This window comes from Fringilla coelebs (assembly GCF_963513975.1).
Source record: "Fringilla coelebs genome assembly, chromosome: 7".
NCBI classification, from domain to species: domain Eukaryota; kingdom Metazoa; phylum Chordata; class Aves; order Passeriformes; family Fringillidae; genus Fringilla; species Fringilla coelebs.
Genome location: NC_140035.1, coordinates 14,208,962 through 14,231,711, shown reverse-complemented (window position 1 = coordinate 14,231,711; position 22,750 = coordinate 14,208,962). Strand labels below are relative to the sequence as shown.

General features: G+C 39.9%; 1 protein-coding gene across 1 annotated transcript; it reads left to right on the top strand.

The window, feature by feature from the left end:
* Positions 1-44: 44 nt before the first annotated feature.
* PECR (peroxisomal trans-2-enoyl-CoA reductase) lies at positions 45-18,255 on the top strand. The gene is made up of 8 exons (XM_084209547.1): positions 45-172; positions 3,187-3,320; positions 10,638-10,803; positions 11,475-11,556; positions 13,127-13,223; positions 15,411-15,521; positions 16,139-16,250; positions 16,372-18,255. Exons 1-8 carry the CDS (start codon positions 52-54, stop codon positions 16,458-16,460), a joined length of 912 nt encoding a protein of 303 aa, XP_084065673.1. The 5' UTR covers positions 45-51; the 3' UTR covers positions 16,461-18,255.
* The last annotated feature ends 4,495 nt before the right edge of the window (positions 18,256-22,750 follow it).

Below are 22,750 nucleotides of genomic sequence, written 5' to 3'. Positions count from 1 at the left end.
GCGGGCGCGGCTGAGGCTGAGGCGGGCAGGAGGGAGGGGAGGAGGGGGAAGATGGCGGCGGCGGCGGGGCGCGGGCTGCTGGCGGCGGGGCTGTTCCGCGGGCGGGTCGCCATTGTCACCGGCGGCGGCACCGGCATCGGCAAGGCCATCGCCGCCGACCTGCTGGCGCTAGGTGGGCGCGGGGCGGGCTCCGCAGGAAGCCCCGGTGGGGCAGCGGGGCCAGGCGGACGGTGGGAGGGCGGATGGAGTTGGAAGGGCCGTCAGGAAGTGCCCACGGGCTCTGCTGCCTTTGGGGGGCTGACGGTGCAGGGAGCCCGTGGATGGGACATTGGGACAGGCTCAGCAAGGGGTACGAGGTGAGATTGGTGTGTGGCTGTGCCTTTTGGCCCGCAAAACACTCGCCATTTTAAACGCAGAGGTCAGTGAGGTTATGTTAAACCAGGACCCTTTCTCTCAGACTCTCCCTTCAATGAGTTCTCGTCTTGCTTTAACTGGAGGATTTACGAGTTGTCGAACCTTGACTCTTACAGAGCCGTACCCTTAAACTGCTGTTCGCACAGTAGCGTCTTAGAGACGTGGTGCTTCTCCCAGTGTCTGCGATTTCAGAAACGTCCTGAAATTGAAGAACGTCTTCGTGATGCACGGCGTAGCTTTTCTTTCCACTCTGAATACAGAGAAGTGGTAAAACCTAGAGTGAAAGGCAGTCTCCTGACTGTCTGACATGAGACCAGGAGAGGTAGGAATGACTCCTACACCCACCTTGCGACACCTTTCCTGCAGATTTCATCTCTGCTAGGGATCATCGGCATCAGCCTGGGTTTGAGTAGTTGGTTGTCATGATTAGGTTCAGCGCCGTCAGAATGCCAGCGCTGGTGTTACACCTCTCGGTGTCAGCTCCCGCGGTTTGCGTTCTGGAATGTGCACCGCTGCACTGCATAGTAAAGAGCTTTCTTTGTTAAGGCTGTGCTGGGAGACATCTGTGCCTCTCCTGGCCTTTCTGCCGCAGCTTTCCACTTGCTTTGTAGAGCTGAATGGAGGGTTCGTTCTGTTACCTTTGTATTACTGGGGAACTGAGTATTTTTTTTTAGGGGTCCTTACATGCTGCTTTAAAGAAGCACGTTTTAAGCATTATCACACTGTTGGTTGGTGATGTTACCCAGTTATCTTAAAGTTGTGCTTAATTTGATCTTTGCAGTTTTTCTCAAGCAAAATACAATAACAAAAGTGTGTCCTTAAGAGCCTAAATAGAACACAATAGAAAACAAATCTATACAAAGCACATGAGGAAAAAATGGAGAAAGAGCCATACAGGGCTTTAGACTGACTGAATAACCTTCCTTACCTGATGATCAGGAACTACCCTGCGCTTCAGGTAAGGGGGACTGGTTATTACAGGCATAAGAGCAGTGACACATAATGCTAGTCATGACATACATTGTTTATATAACCAGTCTCCTTTGAGGCCTTCTGGACAAATTTAAACCTGTTATCTGGAAACTTGTGCCCTTTTCCCTGACCCTATCAGGAAATGGTTTGGTTGTTCTTTGTGAAGAAAATTGAGTGATGTTGTCAGTTTGTACAGTGTGTACCAAATGTTCTTAAGTGATTAGAATCTCTCCCTCCCCCTATTAGTATATCTAGCTAAAATATAGTCTCTTACTGGGCCTTATTCTATATCAATGTGTGTATTAATAAGCACTCTAAGTTGGTAAATACAACTGGGCTACTGTGATTCAGTATTTTGTGGTAATTGGTAATTGTATGTGGCATTTTATGAACTTTCCTTTAGTTAGGTGGTTGTGCAAGTGAATGGAGTTCTTAATTGGAAAAAAAACCCAAACAAACAGGAGACCTCAGAGACTCCTGTCTTTGTATGCGTTTTTTTAAGATGACCACTAATTAAAGGTGAAGCTCCTATTCCTAAGGATATGTAGTTGTAAAGCTTACCCCTGAAGAATTAAACTCCTCTATTTTAAACTTTTTTTTTTTTAAATACATGGTTTCACAAGACTGCCTGAGTCAAATGAACAGCTTGCTGCTCTTTCCTCCCCCTAGTTATTTTGAGTTGATTCTGATGTTTGCTTGATCACATGAGAGGCCAAGTTCCACTCTGCAACAGAGGGGGAAAAAAATCCCCACACCTGGGAAGATGTTAACTTTTCCCTTTTTTTTTTTTTTTTTTGGCTGGTTGAGGATGGTTTGTATTAAAGCAGATGAGCAGCAGACCTGATAGGAAGAAGAGATGATGCCTACTGAAATGCTAAGATGATGGAAGGAGCAAACTGGCAGCAAGACCTCCTTGCCTGCTTGGCTAGTAATTTGCTTATCCATTTGCTTATCATTACATGAAATTGCCTGCTGGATTTGCACTAGGAATTAATTTGGTGTCCTTTGGTTTAGTCTGTGTAGTAGCAACTGCTGAAGCCTTAAAGCTGTCCTGAGTCCACTGGTGTGACAGAAGAAATTAGACTGGTTGTAGTGTGAGTGTTTGACTTAAATTTGGCACCTGCATTGTTTTTTTTCTCTGTAGAATGAATCCTTCTGCCTCCAAAAGCTGAAAAAAAGGAGTACTTGAGCTCCTACCTTTTTTTCTTTTCTCTCCTTTCTGCAGCTAGGATTCTGCAGTGCCACAGGGAGGGCTCTGTTCCCGCTGTCTGTAGACTGCAGATAGGGATTAATCTTGTGAAGCTATTATCCTTCCCTTCAGTCTCTGTAGAGTTAAAAACCAGACCATTACATTTACTCACTTCTAGTCAAAATTACAGCCAGTTGTACAAGAAGATTATTTTTGTGGTTCTAAGAGCAAGCATTTTTTGTAATCAAGACCTGCTGAAACATCTTTAAATCACTTAATTGATAAATGAGGCAGCTGTGAGCAGAAGCAGCAGAAGTGATGTCTGAAAGCTGCTTTGCTGACTCTGCAACTCACAGGTTATCTTCCCTTCTGCAGGAAGGAGAGGAAATCTTGTGGACATTTTTTTAATTGCTCTTTTCCTGGCACAGAGGGATCTTGTTGCTAAGAAGCATCTGACATCAGTATTTCTCTCGCTTGCAAGAACTTCAACACTGTATTTTCTAGTCAGTGACTAATAAATGCACATCCTACAAGATATCTCCATGATGTTATTAAAAAAAATAGCAATATTGTGTTAGCTGAATGATGTTTCATTTTGTCTCCACACACAGGTTGCAGTGTTGTTATTGCCTCTCGTAAATTTGATCGATTAAAAGCTGCAGCAGAAGAGCTGAATAGCAGATTTGCCTCCATGAGTCCTGCCCAAGTGACCCCCATGGAATGCAATATCCGCAAAGAAGAAGAGGTAAAGATTACTGACCGTGTTCTGGGGCTGAATGTATCAAAAGCATATTGTGTATATAAATTCTCAAATCTCTAAAGATTTCTGGACTTCTCAAAAGTAGCTTAGATCAAGGGAAAGGTGGAGCAGAGATCAGTCAAATTGATCTGGATAGGTGTGCTTCCCAAGGGAAGATATTTGTTAGCCACCTAAGCAAAAAAGCATTTGTAAATATTGGCAAATATTTTTCTGACCACTCTTACATATTTCAGCTATTTCTGGGAGATGCGGGCCTTGGAACTGGCATGTTCTACAGTGAGGCAGAGCCCACTTAGCATGATTCTTTGTCACATTGCTGTGACAGAAGTGAGGGGGTGTAAACTTGTGAAGATTGGAGACCTCAGAATAGTTTCTTCAAACAGGAAGGCATAGCATGGAATCTGAATGCTTGTGACTTGACACAAGTGCCCTGCATTGTCAGTTTGGCTTGTACTAAAGCCAAAAACCCCACAGATATATAATATTTTAGCCATGTCAGAAATTTTGGTTACAGTTTGAGGTCTGCCTCATTGCAAACTCTGTTACTATTCAAGTTGATTTTTAAATATTTTCTTCATATTGCAAAAAATGGAACATCAAGAGCAAAAGTACATAATTCAGGTTCTTCAGAAGCCTGCATGCACCTCCTATTTTTTTATCTCTGTAATTAAATATTTAAAAGTCCAACTTCAGGTTGGATTTTTAAGTTTCTGAAAACAGCTAGAAAATCTTCCAGTAACCACTGATTGCTACATTTTTTTAAACCTCTCAAAGTCTGTCTTAACCTAAATATTAATGACCTTCAGTATCTATAAGGATTCTGGAAATATCCTAGGATATAGCCATAAAACAAATTAAAATTCTTCCCTTGTGGAACAGTTCGTGCCATAAAATATTTATAGTGATCTACTCAGACTTTCTCTCCTGAAGGAGATGAACCCTGGGGCTGTGCAGTATGTCACTTCACCTACCAGTGAATTTTAGGTGTGTATTTACTGGCATCAGCAGCACAACATAATAGGTTATGGCAGATGTCAGAGGGCAACTTGCATGACTAAAGCTCCAGGAAAGAAAAGAGGTAAAGAGGAAAAAAGGTATAAGCTTTTTTCAGGTCTGTTTCTTGCAGAAAGTACTCTGGCATGCTTAATAACCTTCTGCAGGCGAATCTTATTTCTATATCAGTCTGAAATTGATTAGTGAGAAATACAGCGTTCTGTGAGATGCTTTGGGGCTTGCTTGGATGGTGAAATGAGGTAATCTCCACTAAACTGCTGTGCCTTTTTTGTTTCCTTCTTAAGTGTGCCTAAATATCTATTTGACAAAACAGGCCTAAGTGGCTTTGGAAATTTTTGAAGGTGTTTTTCAAGGCTTCTTTATAATGCTGTGTAAAGAGTTCTGTGTATGGGTAGCCATACTGGTACTTGAAGAAACTTCTGTCTTTGCTGTTACTTTGCAGTTTTATCATAAAATCGTCCTGTTTCCAATTTAAACTTTACCCATTTACAGGCGCACCAGAACTTTCCTAGAACTTTTCATATGATATTAGTGAGGCTTCTATTGGATGTCTCCTATCAGTGGAAGTTCTCTTCAACCATTGTCCTTTCATGTCCGTTTCTATTGAAGACAGGCTTCAGAGGAACGAGCCAGATTAAACTCTTGTCTTGAACTTTTCAGTCATTGATTTACTCTTATAGTTTGACTCACTTCTGCAACTGCTCCTATTTATTATGTTGAAGTCCTATTTAGAAAAAAATTACTATGAAAATTTCATAAGCCTTTTGCTGATGATCTGAACAAGGAATGCAGTTTCTGTTATGTGTTAACATAAGAACTTGTGTACCTGGTAAATATTTCTCCATTCCAGATGCCCATCTCCAAGACCAGATATTTTCTTGGTTAGCCATATCCTGCGATTTTTGTTCTTTAGCTTGTGCCTTTCTGGCTCTGTTCTCTTCTGTTAATGCTGAGATTCTCAAAGATTGCTAAATCCTGACCACATGTTACTTACTGTTGGACCAGAAATTTGTGTTTTCAGCTCTCAAATTTGTAGTGAGGATAGAGCTTCCTTACACTTAGGAACTTTGGTTTGTAAGTTGAAACTAGATAAATTAAAGTTGTTAACTTAACACTGCTAAAAACTCAATCAGAACTGAGGTGTATGGCAGGTTTTCCGCATCCCACTGCTTATTATTGCTTATTTATTATGTCTCCTAGAGCAACAATGGTGAAAAGCACTTTTTTCCTAATTTGCACTTGCTTCCCTTGTGGAAACTAGAGGAAAAGTACCTTTGGGCTTTTACTTTGATTCAAAGAGTGTTGTACATCCACTTTCCAAACCTACTCCATCCTTAACTTAAGTTTTAGTGCCTGGGACTTGGAGTCATAGGAGCAGGAATCAGTAAGAGATATTGTTAAGGATTTTTCTAGCCTAGGAGGCAACTATTGAGTTGAGGTAACACAGTAATATAACTCACTTCAGTATTTTCACAAATACAGGAAGAGCTTCCTGTTACAGTAGAAGAGGGGATGGGAGGGCATGTGAACTTTTGGTTTCCCTCACAAAAGAAGTGAGACTAGTTACAACTGTGTTGGCTTTGTGTGCTACTCATTAGCAACATTACAATTCATTGTTTGCTTTCAGCTTAGTATAAGTGAAGAGTATTTACCTCAGAAATCATGGGAGCACACTGTTGGATAGAGAGGAGCAGCCTCTGCAAGAATTCTTTGTGAGTCACTACATCCTCCTTCTTAGTTCTTATACCAGGTACCAGAGGACATGTGCAGGAGAAAAACATTATAAATGTTTCAATAAGAAAAAAAAACTTTGGAGTTCAGGCTCCCTCAGATGTCAGAAGTGATCTATCACAAGCTTCAAAGCCCAGGAAGTTTCCTGAAGAACTACATAATTCATGTATCATTCTCTCTGACATCTCACTGAAGTCTTTCTAAGAGTAAATCTTTTTTCAAAGGAAGCCACCCTGATCACCTATAGGATTAGGATCAGCCATTCTTCTTATTACAGAATGCCATTTTTTTAATCCCTTCTTCTTGATCAGTTGTTCTGCATTTTTCTAAAGGCTGCTATAAATTTTGTCCTGGTTTGCATTTTATAAGCTGGAGGGAGGGACTTTGAATAGGGAAAATTGAAGAAAGATGAAGGTGCTTTCAAATTGCCAGAAGATTATTTTTTGCCTCCTATTGCAAATCTTAAAGTAACTGACCTGCTTTGAGGATGACACGGTTCATGCCTCTAGTTTGGAGCTGTGAAATTCAAGCATTGGAAGGTTCATCCCTCATCATGTAGTCCAGGATGTTTGTTAGAGCTCTTTCTGGCCTAGGAAGAGGCAAAGAAGGTGCAGTGAATTAATTACTGCAGAAGCTTGATGCCAAGTATCATGGGAATAGCTTAATGAATTCACATTTTTAAGTCTCTAAATCTTCATCCTCTGAAGCCCTTTTGCTTTCTAGCAAAGCTTACTTTTTGTTTAATGTGCAAGAAATAATCCTGCTTGATGGAGGATTTTGAACCACAGCATAACCTGTCAGGCTTATTTTTGTCATGAGTTTGCTGCTGCTTTGACTAGTTTTCCATTGAGTGTTCTGTAAAGGATAAAAAACCTGTTTTATTTTTTTAAATGGCAGAGTAGAGGGCTCTGGGATAGGAGGACCTGAGGTTTCTCTATTCTGTCATCAGAATATATTTCTATATTCTGTCATGGAGCCTTATCCTGGAGCAGTGATTGTGCACCTGTTCCCTTTTCCTGTGGTTTGGAGTTTATATAGTAATATATGTTGCTTCTTAGTGATTATGAAACTGAAGTGATTTTCATTGTTTGCATATTTCTTGGCACTACCCTCATAATGTGTTGAGAGCAGATCAGTTTGCTCTTGCTGAGATGCAAACCAGGCAGTTCTGTGTGCACGTGTATCTTTATTTATCTCTTTTTTTGTCTTGAATTTTGAGCTACAGCAAAATCTGTTGACAGGGACAGGACGTGAGGAATGAATGCCTGAATTAAGGGAAGGAACGGAGGGAGAGAGACTGGGAGAGACAGAGACCGAGCAGATGAGAGTCACAAGCCATGGAAGCAGCAGTGTCCTGTCAGTCTCCTGGGGGTACCACCTTCACATGGGCCAAGTTTCAAGTACCCATGGGGTGGTCACAGGTGCCATTCTCATAACGTGGGGTGATGTGCATGAGCATTTGCTTCCTTTCCCACAGTTTGCCACAGTGGGCACTTTTGTCCAGATGCATTAACCAAGATGGTCTGACCTGATCTTAGCTCTGCTAGGCCTATTTCCTGTTGCAAATTCCTCCCTTCTGTGCTTCTCTCAAGTTCCTGCTTTGGTGACTTATCATCTTATGGTGAGCTCCTTGACAGTGTTTTGAGACAGGCAACAGTACTCTTTAAATCCTTACACTTGTAAAGCCTTTTTGCTATACTCTGGGGACAAACATTTCTTTAACTGGCACCTAGATAAGTAGAAGCTTACGTGTCTAGGGAAGTGGAAGATAAATCCTTGTGCTTCTGGTAGGCCATGGCTGTTCTTGAAATCAACAATTCAGAATTCTGTTCACGATGTTTCCTTTCCATACTTGAACTCAGCAGCAGAACCTGCTGCTGGACCAGACCCCGAGGGTAAAATCTGTCAGCTGGGCATCAACAAGACAACTTCAGACAGACTCAATGCAGTGCTACTTAGCACATACCTTGTGTTTGAGCTCACTAGCAGCTTTTCTTTTCCAATAAACTTTGTAGCATAGCACGGGCTCAGTTGGTTTATAAATACTTAATGCCTGTCTGTGTGAAGCCTGTCGTGAAAGACTGTGGCTTGGTGGGGAGTTGGGGATGAGAGATTCCTGTTGTTGTACTTTTAAATAACACAGCAGTAACACAGTAAAAATACCTGTTACCACTGTGCCAGAATGCCTATTAGTTCTAGCCACCAAATCACAAATCTAAAACTCTGTAGTGGCTTGTTTGCCTGTGTGTGTTACTGACTCAGGGTCACCTGTGAATGCATGTGGACATTTGTCCCTTTTCCCTGAGTCAGTGACTGCTGTCATTTCAATTGTCTGTAAGTATGTAACTAATACATCTAAGTTGCAGTCACACACAAAAGTTCCTTATTGCAGTGTTCCAATCTTCTGGTTATGTCTGAAGTGCCTGATTTTGTTCTTTTCTGTCTTTTTCAGAAGAATGTCTTAAACTGGTAGCTCTACCTCATGCAGCTTTGCTTTGCTTCCAAAGAGAGTCTTTAATAGCTTTTCTAAGAAGTTCTTTCCAAGTGGATTTTTTAATTATAGCAATAGAAAAGAATCTTCTTTTGTAGTCACTGTGATTTAAATGTGTTCTACCAGACCCTCCTTCTCCCTGTGCTGCTGGCTGCAGTCACAGTGTTTATTGTAACTGGGAGAAGCACTGCAGTGATACTTTTCTACAGCACAGAAGACTTTGTGAAGATTGCTACAGTTGGAGCCATCTGAACTGTCACTGGAGAGCCTTCTGGCCTTTCCTGGCTTTCAGAAAGCAGAACTGTTACGCTTTTGTTGTTGCTGGGTTTTTAATTTTTTTTTTCCTGAGAATATGGTGCAACGTGTAGGAACAACAACAGTTCTTTAAGTGCAGCATTTTGAATTGATATGCTATAACATAAAACATACATTTTGTCCAGCTGTTGAAAAGCTGCTTTAATGTCTGTTCTCAGTGGATTTTTCTTGTTAATTTGTTTTCAGTCTTTTCTTTTTATCATTCTAAGTCTCTCTCTCATTTCTCCACAGTCTGAATAGCCTTAGTCTGTTCAAATCTTCTTTGTACTTAAATAATTTCTGTTCCATAAATGAGCCCATATTTCATTACTTACAGAGAATAATATTCAAAGCAAGATTCTCAGACTGACAGGGAGAAGAGTTTGATATTGCTGACCAAAGTATAACTTTTCCTGCCTAGCCAGACATGACTTCCTTTTGCTCACAACAAGAGAAAAGTAAAAGCCAGAATGTCCTTGTGGCATGGCTGTTCTTGCAAGCTATGAGTTTGGGACTGCTGTTACAAATGTTTTGGTTTTCTGCATTTTTTCCTCACATCCCAAAACCTGCAGTGACTAATAAGTGAAGAATAAGATTACATTCAGAATTTGAAGATTTGGTTTGTGTATTGAAGGCATTTTTTCTCAGCAAGCACTAGTTTTTCAGTCATTATGTGCTTGCTTAGGGTTTTTTTCTTTCAGGAGGTGCATCCTTACAGGATCCATACTACCCTATTAAACCATTCTGTGCTGTTAGAAATAAAAGATTAGTAAGTAAATAGTAAGGCAGCCTTTATGAGACTGGATTGGTAACACTCATTGTGAGATACACATAATGCATTGCTTGTACTTTTTTCTGTTTCTGATGTTCTGTTGCTAACTCAATACAGAGAAAGGCTGATTGATATCCTTCCCCTAGCCCAATCTGTTTGAGTGGCAGTATTGCTCCACCTGGTTTTTGGGGATTTTTTTTCTGTTTTTCTCTGACCACAGATGCCAGGTTATCTTTTTATATATGCTTGAGTAGGAATAACTGATGCATGGTATCTAGTTATGATTGATGATGTAAGCAGGAAACCATAATTTTGTCCCATTTCCTGTTTCTTGAGATAAATATTAAATTATTAAGTTGTTGCTATGGCGTTCTTATTACTATCTTGCAATAATATTTTTACTAAAGAAAACAATTTGTATTTCCAGCATTTTTTAGACTTCATGTTTTGTAGGATAATTAACCTTCTTGCTCTTTCTAAGAAGACTGGCTATTGCCAACTCATATGTCAGAGCTGTAGTGAATATACTAAACTTCTAGATGAGGACCACAAGATGAGTTATGTTTTCTATTTAAAATGATCAGGTATATGGTCAGATAAAAGTAACAATAGCTACCTTATGTGGAACTCTTTGCAGATCTCATGTGAGCACCCCCACTCTTGTGAAAAATATCAGGAGATTCTTAGTAGGTTGTGTGTAGTGAGTGGGCTTTTGTGTGTGTTTGATTTGACAAATCTTCAGCAGCTTAAATCCCCTTCTTCTTTGGGTGCTGGTATTTTATGCAGCACCTGCATTATACCAGCAAAATTTCCTAAGTGAACATGGATACAGCCCAGTCCTTCTTGGCTGGCTAATCCTGTCATACCAATCTTACAGCCTCTCTGAAGGCTAGACCCTCCTCTTTTTCTGTGAAAAGGGCATGAGGGAGAATATACTGTCTGAGAACAAAACTGGGTGTAGACCTCGATCAGCATACCACACTAACAAATACTGTTTCAGGTAGAGGCTTTGGTGAAGTCTACACTGAGTCTGCATGGGAAGATTGACTTCCTGGTGAATAATGGAGGGGGCCAGTTTGTAAGTCCTTCTGAAGCCATCCGTGCAAAAGGCTGGAATGCTGTGATAGAAACCAATCTGACAGGGACCTTCTATTGTTGCAAAGCAGGTAAGGTCTGAACATTAAGCTTTTTATGTTTACTTGGGTTTTTTTACAGAAATACAAGAAGATAAGAAATGTCAAGTTTCCCTAGCTGCTTCTTTTCATGCACTTACATGCCAGTGGATCTTTGCTTTCCTGAATCTTATCCAAAGCTTTGCATTAAATGGTATATTACATTTGTTCATAAATACAAACATACATTTAGGCAAGCATGATCTCCTGGTTAAGGCCAGGTTTGGGAAGTCAGTTGACTTGGATACTCATTTAAAGAACTGTAGGAAAACCACTTAACTTTCATGGCCTGTATTCACTGTGTATAACATAGAAAAATACTTTCCTCAGGGATATCAATTTAGGCTTAAATTTAAGTATGGTATGTCATTCTCAGATAACATTTGGAATGTGGAAAATAAAGTAATTTACATGGAAACATGAAATGGATTTCCATCAAGTGCTTCTTTGCAATCCTTGAGCCTTGCCTGGACTGTGCCTGTTGCCTCCTGGCCTCACCTCTGGATTGGCAAGGCTGGGGTACAAACAGCAGATTGTTTTTCTAAACCAGTAGGACAAATGCGTAGTGTGATTGCAGTTAAGACTCCAAATTTGGTTTCCAGTTGGCGAGTTCATTTGTATGCATTTCTTCTGATATTTATAGGTTATCTTCCTCCTTCATACAGTGTACAATGCCTGGATGCAGGAGCATGGAGGAGCCATTGTCAACATTACTGCTGCCGTGAGAAATGGCTTTCCGGGAATGTCGTAATATATATTTTTTTTTTATACTTTCCTATATTTTTCCCCCAGGAGGGCTAACTGTTCCTAAGCACTTCAGAAAGGTGTGTACTGGGCAGCAGCAGAGTATAGAAATATAGTAGTTAGGTCAAGAGAGAGCAAGAGTATCACTTGGCTGTATGTGTGGGGATCTCTTATTAATCCAGTAGATGGCATCTCTGATCTCTCTCCACTTGTTTGTAAGAAGCTATGAAGCAAGGCTTAACTATGAAGCTTTAATTGGAAATGGCTCCCCTTGCTGTTTGTTTGTTTTTAACTTGGAAATTGAGTTTTTGTTGAAGAAATATAAAAATATATTTTGAGCAAGTGTTGCATTATCTCTCTTTGCCCTTATTCAGGGTTGAATGCTTTCAAAACCAACATTTTTAAGGAACAGCAGCATATTATCTCACTAGCTTGTTCATCACAGTACAAAATAAATATAGAGATCCACACGGTGGTGCTAAAGCTGCAGTTATTTGAGTATCTCCACTGTGGTATCTGGTTCAGCTGTCATGGCAAATAGGCTGAAGATTTTTTTTGAGTTGAACTGAGAGGAAAAACAAGCTCATTCTGAATAATGGTGAAAAAATTTTCCTAAGTAACCGTTGTATGTAGATGGATCGACAGAACTACTTCCAAATTAAATTGATTGGAACTTCTTGCGGAAGTGTACTGTTGAAAAAGATATGCCTTTACTAGTCCAGCCACCACTCATGCCTAAAGTCACCTGATAGGAGTTTTTTATAGATATTAATTTTGAATATAGAAGTTGTCATGTTTCCTCAGAGTGTGCCTAAATGTTATCTATTTCTGGCCTAAACATATGAATAAGTTATCTTAGGTTTTTCTTTTCTTATTCTTTCCCTGTATTTGAGAACCTATTGTGTCTGTCTCCTCCTAGTTTCTTTTGCTAGGCTAAAGCAGCTAAATTTATTCATTTTCTCTGACTCCAACTGTCAACAATTCATTACTGCAGTAATTTTGTTTGCATTTGTTCAAGCTTGTAATCATTTCAGACTGGTTACCTACAGCAGTGAGGTGTAGGAGTTCACTCTGACTCTCATGTCTCTATCTCCATCCACCTACACAGTCATTTTTGAATAATTTTTGAAATCACACTAATTTTTGAATTTACTTTACTGAAGTAAAGTGATTTACTTTAATCATGATTGTCAGAAGATTTAAACAATCTTCCAGGCCACTCACTGTTCTTCCAAGCGTTGCTTTACCTGTGCAAGCTGCAGGTATTTTTACAGAATTTGAACTTCAGTTGTTTCTCTTTTTATAAGCCTCTTCCTGCAGTAGAGTGTAGCTGACCCCGTGTTGCATTGGGAAAGAGATTTTAAGTATTTCTAGCAATGACAGGAAATCACAGCATGGCTTGTTTAAACACTGAAGCTATGGTCAAACTTGGAAACTAGAGAGTCTCTCTCTTCCAGATGCTTGGTCCAGCCACAGAAAACAACTCTGAATACCCTAATGAGGCTGCAGTAGAATTAACTGGACACTCCTAGCTAAGGGAACAGATGCTTCCTTTGCTTTTTTGTCTCCATAGGCACTCAGGAGCTGCAAGAGCTGCAGTGGATAACCTAACCAAGACTTTAGCTTTAGAATGGGCTCACAGGGGAGTGAGAATCAACAGCGTTGCTCCTGTAAGTAATGGCAAATGGTCTGATTAAAAGTAGCTATTATGTTCATAGTTAGAGCTTTTGGACCAAAACAGATTTTTAAATTTATTACGAGTAACCGTTTGTGGATTATTTATATATTTGTTTATTTATAATTCCTTTACTGTGTTCTTTGGACCATTTGACAGTGTTTTGTACTTTTGGATGATGAGTCAGAGGATGTGGGATAAAATTGCTTCTGCTTTCTGCCTTGACTTGGCACGCTTGGTTTTTTTGGTTTTTTATAGCTAAATGAAATAATACTGGTAGGAGTTGGTGACCTGTCTTACAAAGCCTTGACATAAAATTACTGAATGCTCTGTGTTTCAGTAATGGATACATTACTTCTGAGTTCAGGAAAACTTTTCTGTTTGAGGTTCAGGTATGCTGATGGTTTCCACCTATGTTTACAAACTTATTTTGAAAATCTCTGCATGTCTCACATAATGCCTTTTAATTTGTCTCCTACATGTTAAATTAGTTTAGCTTTAGGCATATAAAGAGACCGTAGTTGGAGTATAACTTCTCTCAGAGAAATCATATGTAAAAATGTGTGTTTTGATTTTTTTTTGTAACAAATTGATGCAGACAGGAAACCACTATACAGGTCAGCTGAAATATGCCTGCCACATTTCTGAGGAAGTAGACTGCAGGTAGAGTTGTTTTAAATAACTGCATAGAAAGAGCAGCTACGTTTTGTAGTGCTGCAGATACAGAAGTTACATAGAAGCTCTAGCCTTGACATTTGAGAATGTGTGATCTGTTATAATTCTCTCTTATCCACAATTTATTTTGCACATTTACTCCCTTGAAATGAAAAGAGGAAACATAAACTTTTTCCAGCTACTTCTACAGTCAGAATTTAGCTTATCTCACAGTAAGTGTCATAAGTGAAGTGTCATGTTTGTTTAAGTGATCCCTAGGAAGATCTTCCTACTGTTTTTGTAGAATGTCTGTGTACTCTTTTTGCCTCTTGTCCTAAAGCATCTGGCCTGCTTTGTTTGACATGGCACAGAATGCTTAATGGCAGATGTTTGTTAATCATTCAGGTAAAGGCTTTTATGTAACCTTTGTGAGACCAAATTCATCTGGAGACATGTTAAATGTTAAGATGTACTGACTTGTATTTCCTGTTTATCTGCTTTTTCTGATTTATCAAGTCTTGGGGAAGTAAGTAATTAAGACAGCATTATTATATGAATATACTTTTCAGGCATGCTAATTACCTAATGAATCATGCTGATTAGATATTATAGCACATGTCAGAAGACATTTTTGACAAGCAAACACTTCAGGGCTTTGGCTCTTTTAGAAGTATTTGCTAGCTTTGTTACTATGCTGGTAACAAAAGTCCATGTTGTAGTTACAGAAATTCTTCTGTCACCTTTGTGGACCCATCAGGTCTGTGCTAATACAAAATTGTTACTGCTTTATGGGAGGAGAGTAACCTGTAAGGAATAGGTACATAGAGAGGGAAGTGTGCATTCAGAAGAAAAGAGTTTCACATACATTATACAGGTATCTTCAACATCTTAGCATATGCTTCATGGGTAAATTCAAATGTTGCTATTTTACTTTAACTTGACTCCCAAAAGTTCTGTCCTTACTGGTGGATGTCACTCTGTGTTCACATTGCTATCTTCCTTCTCAAAACTTCCTTCTCACCAGTCGCTCTGGTGATGGTGTGGTCACCAGAGCAAACAGTCATCTTTTTCTGCTTCTGGAGCAGCTAAGTAGGGAGAGTCAGAATTCTGACTGAAATCTGCCTGCTTATGTAATTCACAATGAATTGCTCTAGTGCTCCTACTGATGACAAGAAACTTTTGAGAACTTGCTCTTGTGGCTTTGTAGTTTCCTGCTGTAATTTAACATGAAATGCTTGTAATTTCAAAGCAGCGTCTGAGTTTTTTTATACTCCACTTTTTTGTTATTGAAGTGACAGCAGAGAATTGGAATAATCAGAATTATTGTGCTTGAACAGAGATGTGGCTAGCAGCCAAATTACCTTCTTGTGTAAATTATACTATGCCATTACATTCAAAAACTTGTATTCAAGTGCTCTTTAGATAGTTCAGTCCCACAGAAAATCAGTAATGACAACTTCAAATTTTAGAATGATCAGTTTAAATGTATGCAAAGAGAACTTAAGTTTCACTGTGCTCTTTTAAATAGGGACTGATATTTTCAGAAACTGCTGTTGCAAACTATGGAGAACAAGGTGTAACGATGTGGTTAAAGAGGATAACAGAGATTCCTGCCAAGAGGTCAGCTGTTCCTGAGGAGGTAATGTATTTCACAGTGCTTCTGGTACACCTACTTCTGTGTCTCTATTATGAAGCCTCTTTATTATATGGAGAACAAAAAAGATTTAATTTTGCACTGTGATGGAATATTTAAAAAGAAGAAAGCTTGTACCAATGTGTGGTTGTGCAAAGTGAGAGACTTAACCAGTAGTCACTGTTATACAGAAAATTTAATTCAGCTGCCTCTTACAGCTGAAGGGTTTGATAGTAGACATTATTTCTTGAAAAAGTTGACTTTAGCAGGAGGGACTGAATGAATATTAAGGGGGAAAAAGGTGTATCTTAAAAGCACTTAGCTCTCTTCCACCAAGAATATGCATCTTTGATAAACTGATCAACCTTTTTTTGTTGTTTTTTGGTATCTGATGCTGCTCTGTGACAGCTTACTGGTTTTCCTCTGTTAAATGCTTGATGTTTGTGGCTGGAAGGATGGTTTTCAGGCTGTTACAGTTTTTATTACTAAGTAGAAAATGTTACTAGATCTTGCTTGTAAAAGTTTTCCCAAGCTTCTTTGACATGAACAATTTCCAGCAGTTTAAGAAAGATTAAAATTTGAGATTTTGAAATTAAGATTTTAAAATGTCATTCTTTTGCTAGATCTCCCCTGCAGTATGTTTCCTGCTGTCTCCAGCTGCATCATTCATAACTGGGATAACCATGGTTGTGGATGGTGGCCAGAGTTTGTATGGCCATGGCCTAGAAATACCTGGTAAGAATTGGGCTACAAAATAATGCCCTTCAAGTGACTGAAGTTGTGCAGTGGGAGGACACAAAAGTAAAATGTCTAGTTTCTCAATCAACTAAGTTTGTTTTCTCTTTGTTTTCTGCAGATCATGACAGATGGCCTTCCCCACCAGAAGGAAAAAATTCTGAAATGCTGGAAAAGCTGGTTTCTGGCAAGTTCAAACCGAAGCTGTAAAAGAAAGAGATTTGTTACCCTTGCTGATAATCTCACTTTGTGATTGACCTTATTATTCTCACTAATAATTTATTTTGCTCATATATAACTGCATTAAGTGCCTTGATTTTTGTTGGTTTATATGTAAAAGTTTTGAAAGGCTTTACACTGTACATCTCTTCTCTGAAAACACTCACTCTGAAAACATTCAGTCTTTTGGGAAGGGAAAAGATATAAAAGACAAATTATCCATTTGCATGGGCATTAAGTAATGAAGAATCCCAGCCAGAAGTGAATAAAAAGAATACTTATTTTGCAGTGAAGACAGCCAGGAGGGAATGTTTAGGAATCCTTCTGTCCTTGATGAATTTACAGAGAAGGTAATTTAAATCTTTTACTGTTACTTGCATCAGTAACCCTTGGGTCAGTGTTAGCTCTTCACTGTTTCTGTTCAGCCACATACTGAGTGTTCAACAATGGTTTTAAAGACCGAGTAGAGTAAGTATGTCTCTGAAAATAAATAAAAATAAGATGGAATACTGTTATTAATATTTCAAACTATATGGCATATCATATTTTGAATGTTTTGAATTGTTTGCTGATATAATGACATAATGGAGTTAAGCTGGCTGCAACTTAAATTTGATAACAGAATAAGCAGATAATAAATACAGTGATGCAGAACGCTATAGATTCAACAATTTAACATACAAAATCTGTGGTGTATATTGCAGTGCTCTCTGCAGTATGCTACGCTAGTAAAGGAGAAATTTGGAATTCATTTGCCAGCTATAACACCTTTTATCCATACTTGTTGTCTTACAGTGTTAATAGAATTTTGTTCATTACTGTCTTCAGGTGTGGTTTTTGTGACCAATGCAGAGATACCATTTAAAAACCAGAAATCCTATAATACGTGACTTGAAGAGACTATATTTGTAAATTTTTTATTCACTTCAAGCCAAATGTTCCCATGTCTGCTCACTTTAGTGAAAATATAAAAAATATGTAATGACTGTGTTTGTTTGCTGTAAAAACTGAAATTCCTGGAATCAAGTTGCTGCTACAGAAGGGAACTTCTAATGCTTCATTTTGGACTGAATGTAAGAGTCTGATGATTGTTCTCTGCAGAGATGTTTGACTTTTGTGTCTTTCAGTAAAATATGTGTTCTTATATAGGTACATGTAGATTGCTTTTTCATGGAAATGAAATTAATACCAGTGTTGGGGGGAGGAGGAGTTTGAGCCATCATGTGTGTTCTTTCTGCTTTATCTTCTTAGTAACTGGACAGTCATTTATGTGAGAAATTGGTACAGTGATAAAGCCAACTTTTTTCAAACCTCATGTGCAAGGTATATTTTGTTTATTGCAAATATTAGTTCAGGGTACTCAGCAAGAGGATTCCTGGAAGCATATGCACCTGTTAGATAACTAACTCTAGAAGTCTAGCCCATTGCATTCAAGTGAAATGATTTAGTTTATTAACACTTTGTTTTGACATCCTTAACATCATTCTGGAAAAGAAGGTTGAACATGAATAAGCTTGAGACTTGTGGAACTTACTTTCTCTTCATGTTTGACTGTCAGTTTCTGTGGTACATGTGCACTGTGGCTTTAAAGTGAAATGGAAGTGAATTGATTACTTTTATTATATCCTAGAAATGTTCACTGAAATATTTGAGTACAAACTTGGAAATCATCAATTTTTAATCTTGCAAATTTCCTCTTTAACTATGCTATAGTGTGAATATTCATAAAGAGGGGAAGTTTATATGTAATGATGGGGAAATTAATCATTCACCTCAGGAAATCATAAGAACATTAGAAAGGTGAGCATTCTCCTGTGTGGGAGACGGGGTTCAGTCTGCAGTTAATAAATTCCTTCACAAGTAAAACTATAACAAACCTTTCTGCTTGTTCTGAATACAATTTGACCTTGCCTTCTTTAACTTTCAGTAAAGCAATGGATGTACTAAGAAGATGTATATTAGTTCTTTAGAAGAGGCTGTGTGTGCTTTTTCTTTTTAACTGGCAGGAAGTTGAAACAGGCAGCATTTGTGGAGACGTAACGTGCTTAGCTCAGTGCAGTAGGAGAATATACTCAGAACACTCTAAGGGTAAATCTGGTTTAAAAATATAGCAAATACCTCCTCGGAAGGAGAAGGGGACAAATCAGTGTTGTCAGCTTTTCTTTGCCTTTTTTATTTGTATTTTTGGGGGGTTTACTTTGTTTTTGTGTTTTTCATCTTGCACAATGTATTACATTAAGTGGTTAATTCTCAGAACAGAGGTTTTATTTTGTTCTTGCCTCTTAGTCCATTTTTATGTAGATTAAAATTATTTGAAAAGTTTTGCAGCACCTTGCAGATACCCAGTGTCAGCTGGCAGCAAGACTGTTTCAGGTTTCGATATAGTTCTGCAGATAATATCAACCATAGCAATGCTCTTGCTATGCCAACAGCCCTTGATCAAAGGACATTGAGAGGTTAAAAGAAATGGGTGTGGTAGCAAAAACATCCTTGACCTTAAGACTGGGGTATCTGGAGTTCAGAGAACAGGGCTTTATTTTCTTTCATTTATTTTACAAGGGAGGTGAAAGCAACTGTGAGAAAAGGGCTAAGGAACCTCAGGAAGAATCAAAATTTACTGACCAAACACTGAAATGTAAACATTTACTGCACTGTATAGTTGTAATAAGCAAACAGAAGAATGTTAGAATGACAGTTAATTTACCATTCTGTTAGAAATCTCTTTTTGGTTGCTTTAGTATTTACTTCTGGCTAAGCCTGTGCCTATTCTGCCTATCCCTTATCAGATATTCATTTGATGGATGAATAGGTGTTTACCAACTGCTGCAATACACCACTATCTGGTGTTATATCTGAATATGTGTCATAGAACTTTACATTTGTGACAGCAGTGTAATTCAGTGAAGGGAAACTACTGTCAACTTCTCTCAGCTGCACTTGCCTTACCTTACCTTTTACAGATACTCTTTGTATCTGTATCTGTACTCTTCAGCAGAATATTGTTCATTCAGGGTATTTATTTAGCATAAAGTGAAGTTTGATTATTTTGTGGGTTTACTTAGTGTAAAATGAAGTCTGTGTTGTAAAATCTTCATTCTTTAAAGATTAACAGTTTTCATGTTTGCTAAAGGGAGAATAGTCTGTGCAGTGTCATTCTGCAGTAAGGTCCCTTGTCTGCTTTAAGATGTAAATGAACAAAAAGGAGGCAACCATTTGCTTGTTACAAGCATTTATTGCTGTGTTTAGTCTTCTGAACAGTCACACAGAGTATCCCCTAAATCTTTAAGAAAGTGTGCTCTTTGCAAGATAGTGTAATTTAATATACTTCTAATCAGCATCTCCCAGTTTCCCCTTGCCATCTCAAATAGCAGCCTTGTGTTAAATGGCTGAGTGCTGCAGATGTTAGGGGAATTGTGTTATTAGTAAAGTCAACATTGTCTTTATTCTGGGTTACTGAATATGGCTGAGTCCTAAAGGTAAATGAGTTGCTTCGTAAACTTGAGTGATGGGGTTGGAGGAGACAAACCTACGAGTACTGCTGCCCAAGATCACTTAGTGTATATTACATTTCTATAAATCTTCCAGCCGTGGTTTAGGACTGTCCTCCCCAAGATATTTGCTCTTCCTTTCTTTCCTCATCAGCCTTACAGTGATGGTGCATTTAGATTGGGTGCAAGTACTGAGATGCAGGCACTTGTTTCCTTCTGTCACGAGAAGGCAGAGGACCATAGCACACAAGATAGCGAAGGTTTGAAATAATACTGCTCTTTCCTCAATGCTTGTGAGCTGGATTTAAGTTTATAAACAGACTGTTGGCCCTCCTGCTGGTGAGGAAACACTCTGGATCATGTTATAACATCCTGGCATCTCAAGCTTTACTCTACTGCATCTCCCAGAAGAAGCCATTTTGACTTCTGTTATCTGCTCTGTCTCCAGCAGCTTGTTCCTTTGTCAGTTAACCCCTCATTTGATTAAATATATATTGAATTAATCACTAACCCTTTTCTGGATGCCATTCAAAATGTGGTAATACGATGCCATCTATAGGAAGGAGTGGTGGGGAGGCAAAGAAACGTGGGAGAAAAAAGAGAATGATGGCATGACTCTGAAAAGGGGCTGGTTTGTTCCTTTTTAGAGTGTTTAGAAGCTGTGGCTCCAGTGTCAACTAATACAGGCACTTGTTAGCCTCATGTGCCTAATACATGTAGGAGGTGAGAACCTCTCATTGCAATGAGGTATTGATTCTGGAATTCAGGGAGAGCCATTCTGCCAGATTTTAGTCAATTGCCTGAGTACACTATCCTGGGATGTGCTTACTCTATAATTTCCAGCCCCACACCTCCCAACTTCTGTCACCTGTACAGGGTTTGAAGTGAATGGATAAATAACTGATATACTTTATTTCAACTCCTGTCAGCTATTTTTTACTGTTATTTTTCATATCAGCAATTACACTGTTCCTGTAAGATTTATTTTGCATGACACATGATCCCAGCACCATGCCCCTGGGTTTGACCTGAGCTCAGTGTAAGCTAGTGTCATAAGTGCTGGTCCTTGGTGTTGATAGGTATTTTTTATCTCAAATCAGTATTTAGATGTTTATCCTGTTCCTGGTACTGAAGATGCTCTGATTTCAGGATTATGGCATGGTCACACTGGTGCCTGTCAGGATGTACATCACCTCTGCAAGGCACTCTCAGGATGCTGCTCTGTGCTGGGCAGGCTTTGTGCAGCAATACAGAGCATCACATGGGCAGAAGAATGTGGGTTGATCTTCCACAATCCTTGCTGGCTTCTTCTGTAGGGAAAGAACTTTGACTTTAAAACCTATCATTGGCTAAGCCCTCCTCCATCAGTTAAATCCAGTAACAAGATGCTAAAGCTGACAAATGGCAATAAAATGGAACATTGAGACAAGGGAAACACTGGATGTGTTTTCAAAGCTGTGTAAGCAGCTGTGGCTCATTGATTTTGCTTGATGGTGCAGGAGCATCACACATCAGCATATTCTTGGCTGTTTCCCTATCGTTTGGCAGAAAAGGTCACCTTTTTAACTTCCTCATTAAAGACTTGATCATGACAAGTGTCTTGTGAACACCACTGACAATTTTCCCAAGTCTGGAGCAAAGTGTCTTAGCTTTGAGATGACTGTGTCTCCTGCATGCTGGCTCTGGAATCAGTGAGTCAGTGCCTCGCCTCGTGCCTTTCTTGGATGTGCTTCATCAGTTGGTCTTTAGCACCGTCTTCTTCAGTGCCTTTTAAAAAATATTATGGCATATTATTTTATCATTCTCTGCAGCCTATTTTCGTTGAAGATCTCAAAATAATCACGTTATGGACCTTGATAGGCAATTAGTTCCATATGTGGTTCCCACTGGAAATTGACATGTAAATCTTTAACTTCTTTTCAAGTATTATTTCAGGGGTTTGTTAAGGGTGACTAAAGTAGCCTCCCAACCCTTTTTTGGGTAGATTTTGAGAGATTGTCCAGGATTTGCAAACCTCTTGATGTCTTACACGTTGAATATCTCTTAGCACATGCCCAGAAAGCAGCATGTGAGCAGCAGCAGAGGTGCCCCAGCACAGGTCACTGCTGTCTCTGCGTGAACACACCGGCCCTGGCAGTGTCTCAAAGGGCGCCGCTAAACACGCACAGGTAATTTGTGCATCTCACACACAATGGTTCATACCTCTGAGGTTACTGTTACATCTGTACAAAACTAATTACAGTGCCCTGCCATTATTTACCGTCATCGGCTACTTAAGACCGCAAGGGTAGCTGTAATAGCTGCCCTGTTACGTATCAGGGACTGCTTCCTCTCTGATTAATGGAAGCATCCTTCTTCCTTGCATGCATTGACTTCCTGCGGGAAGCCGGTGCCAGACTGTGCCGGGAGAAGTGGGCGCCCTGAGGGCGGCAGAGCGCCGTTCTGAGTTGTCCTAAAAGCGCGCACAGCCCCCGCAAGAGGCAAGTCAAGGCAGCGCGTCCTGCGCTGGCTGCGCTCGGGGCCCGGCAGAGGCGGGGGATTAGTTGCACTGAGCAATAGCAATGGTTATATACCGCGCTGCACCTTCCCGTCCTGCCCTCGCACGGCGCGAGGCCGGGATTCTCTCACGCTCGCCCGTCCGGGACCGGCAGGAGCCGCACCGTCCCGGGCGGGACTCGAACCCCGCGCACGTCTCGGCGCGCGCGCCGCCCCTTCGCCGTGACGCCGCCGCGCGGTGACGCCTCGCGCTCCCTCCCCGTCACGGGGCCCGGCGCGCGCGGGGCGGAGCTCGCG

Excerpts from the sequence above, each read along its gene's own strand:
- PECR (XM_084209547.1), top strand. The coding sequence starts at position 52 with ATGGCGGCGGCGGCGGGGCGCGGGCTGCTGGCGGCGGGGCTGTTCCGC. Across the intron at positions 10,804-11,474 it reads CTTCTATTGTTGCAAAGCAG|TGTACAATGCCTGGATGCAG; the intron begins GTAAGGTCTGAA and ends TCCTTCATACAG. Across the intron at positions 11,557-13,126 it reads AATGGCTTTCCGGGAATGTC|GCACTCAGGAGCTGCAAGAG; the intron begins GTAATATATATT and ends TTGTCTCCATAG.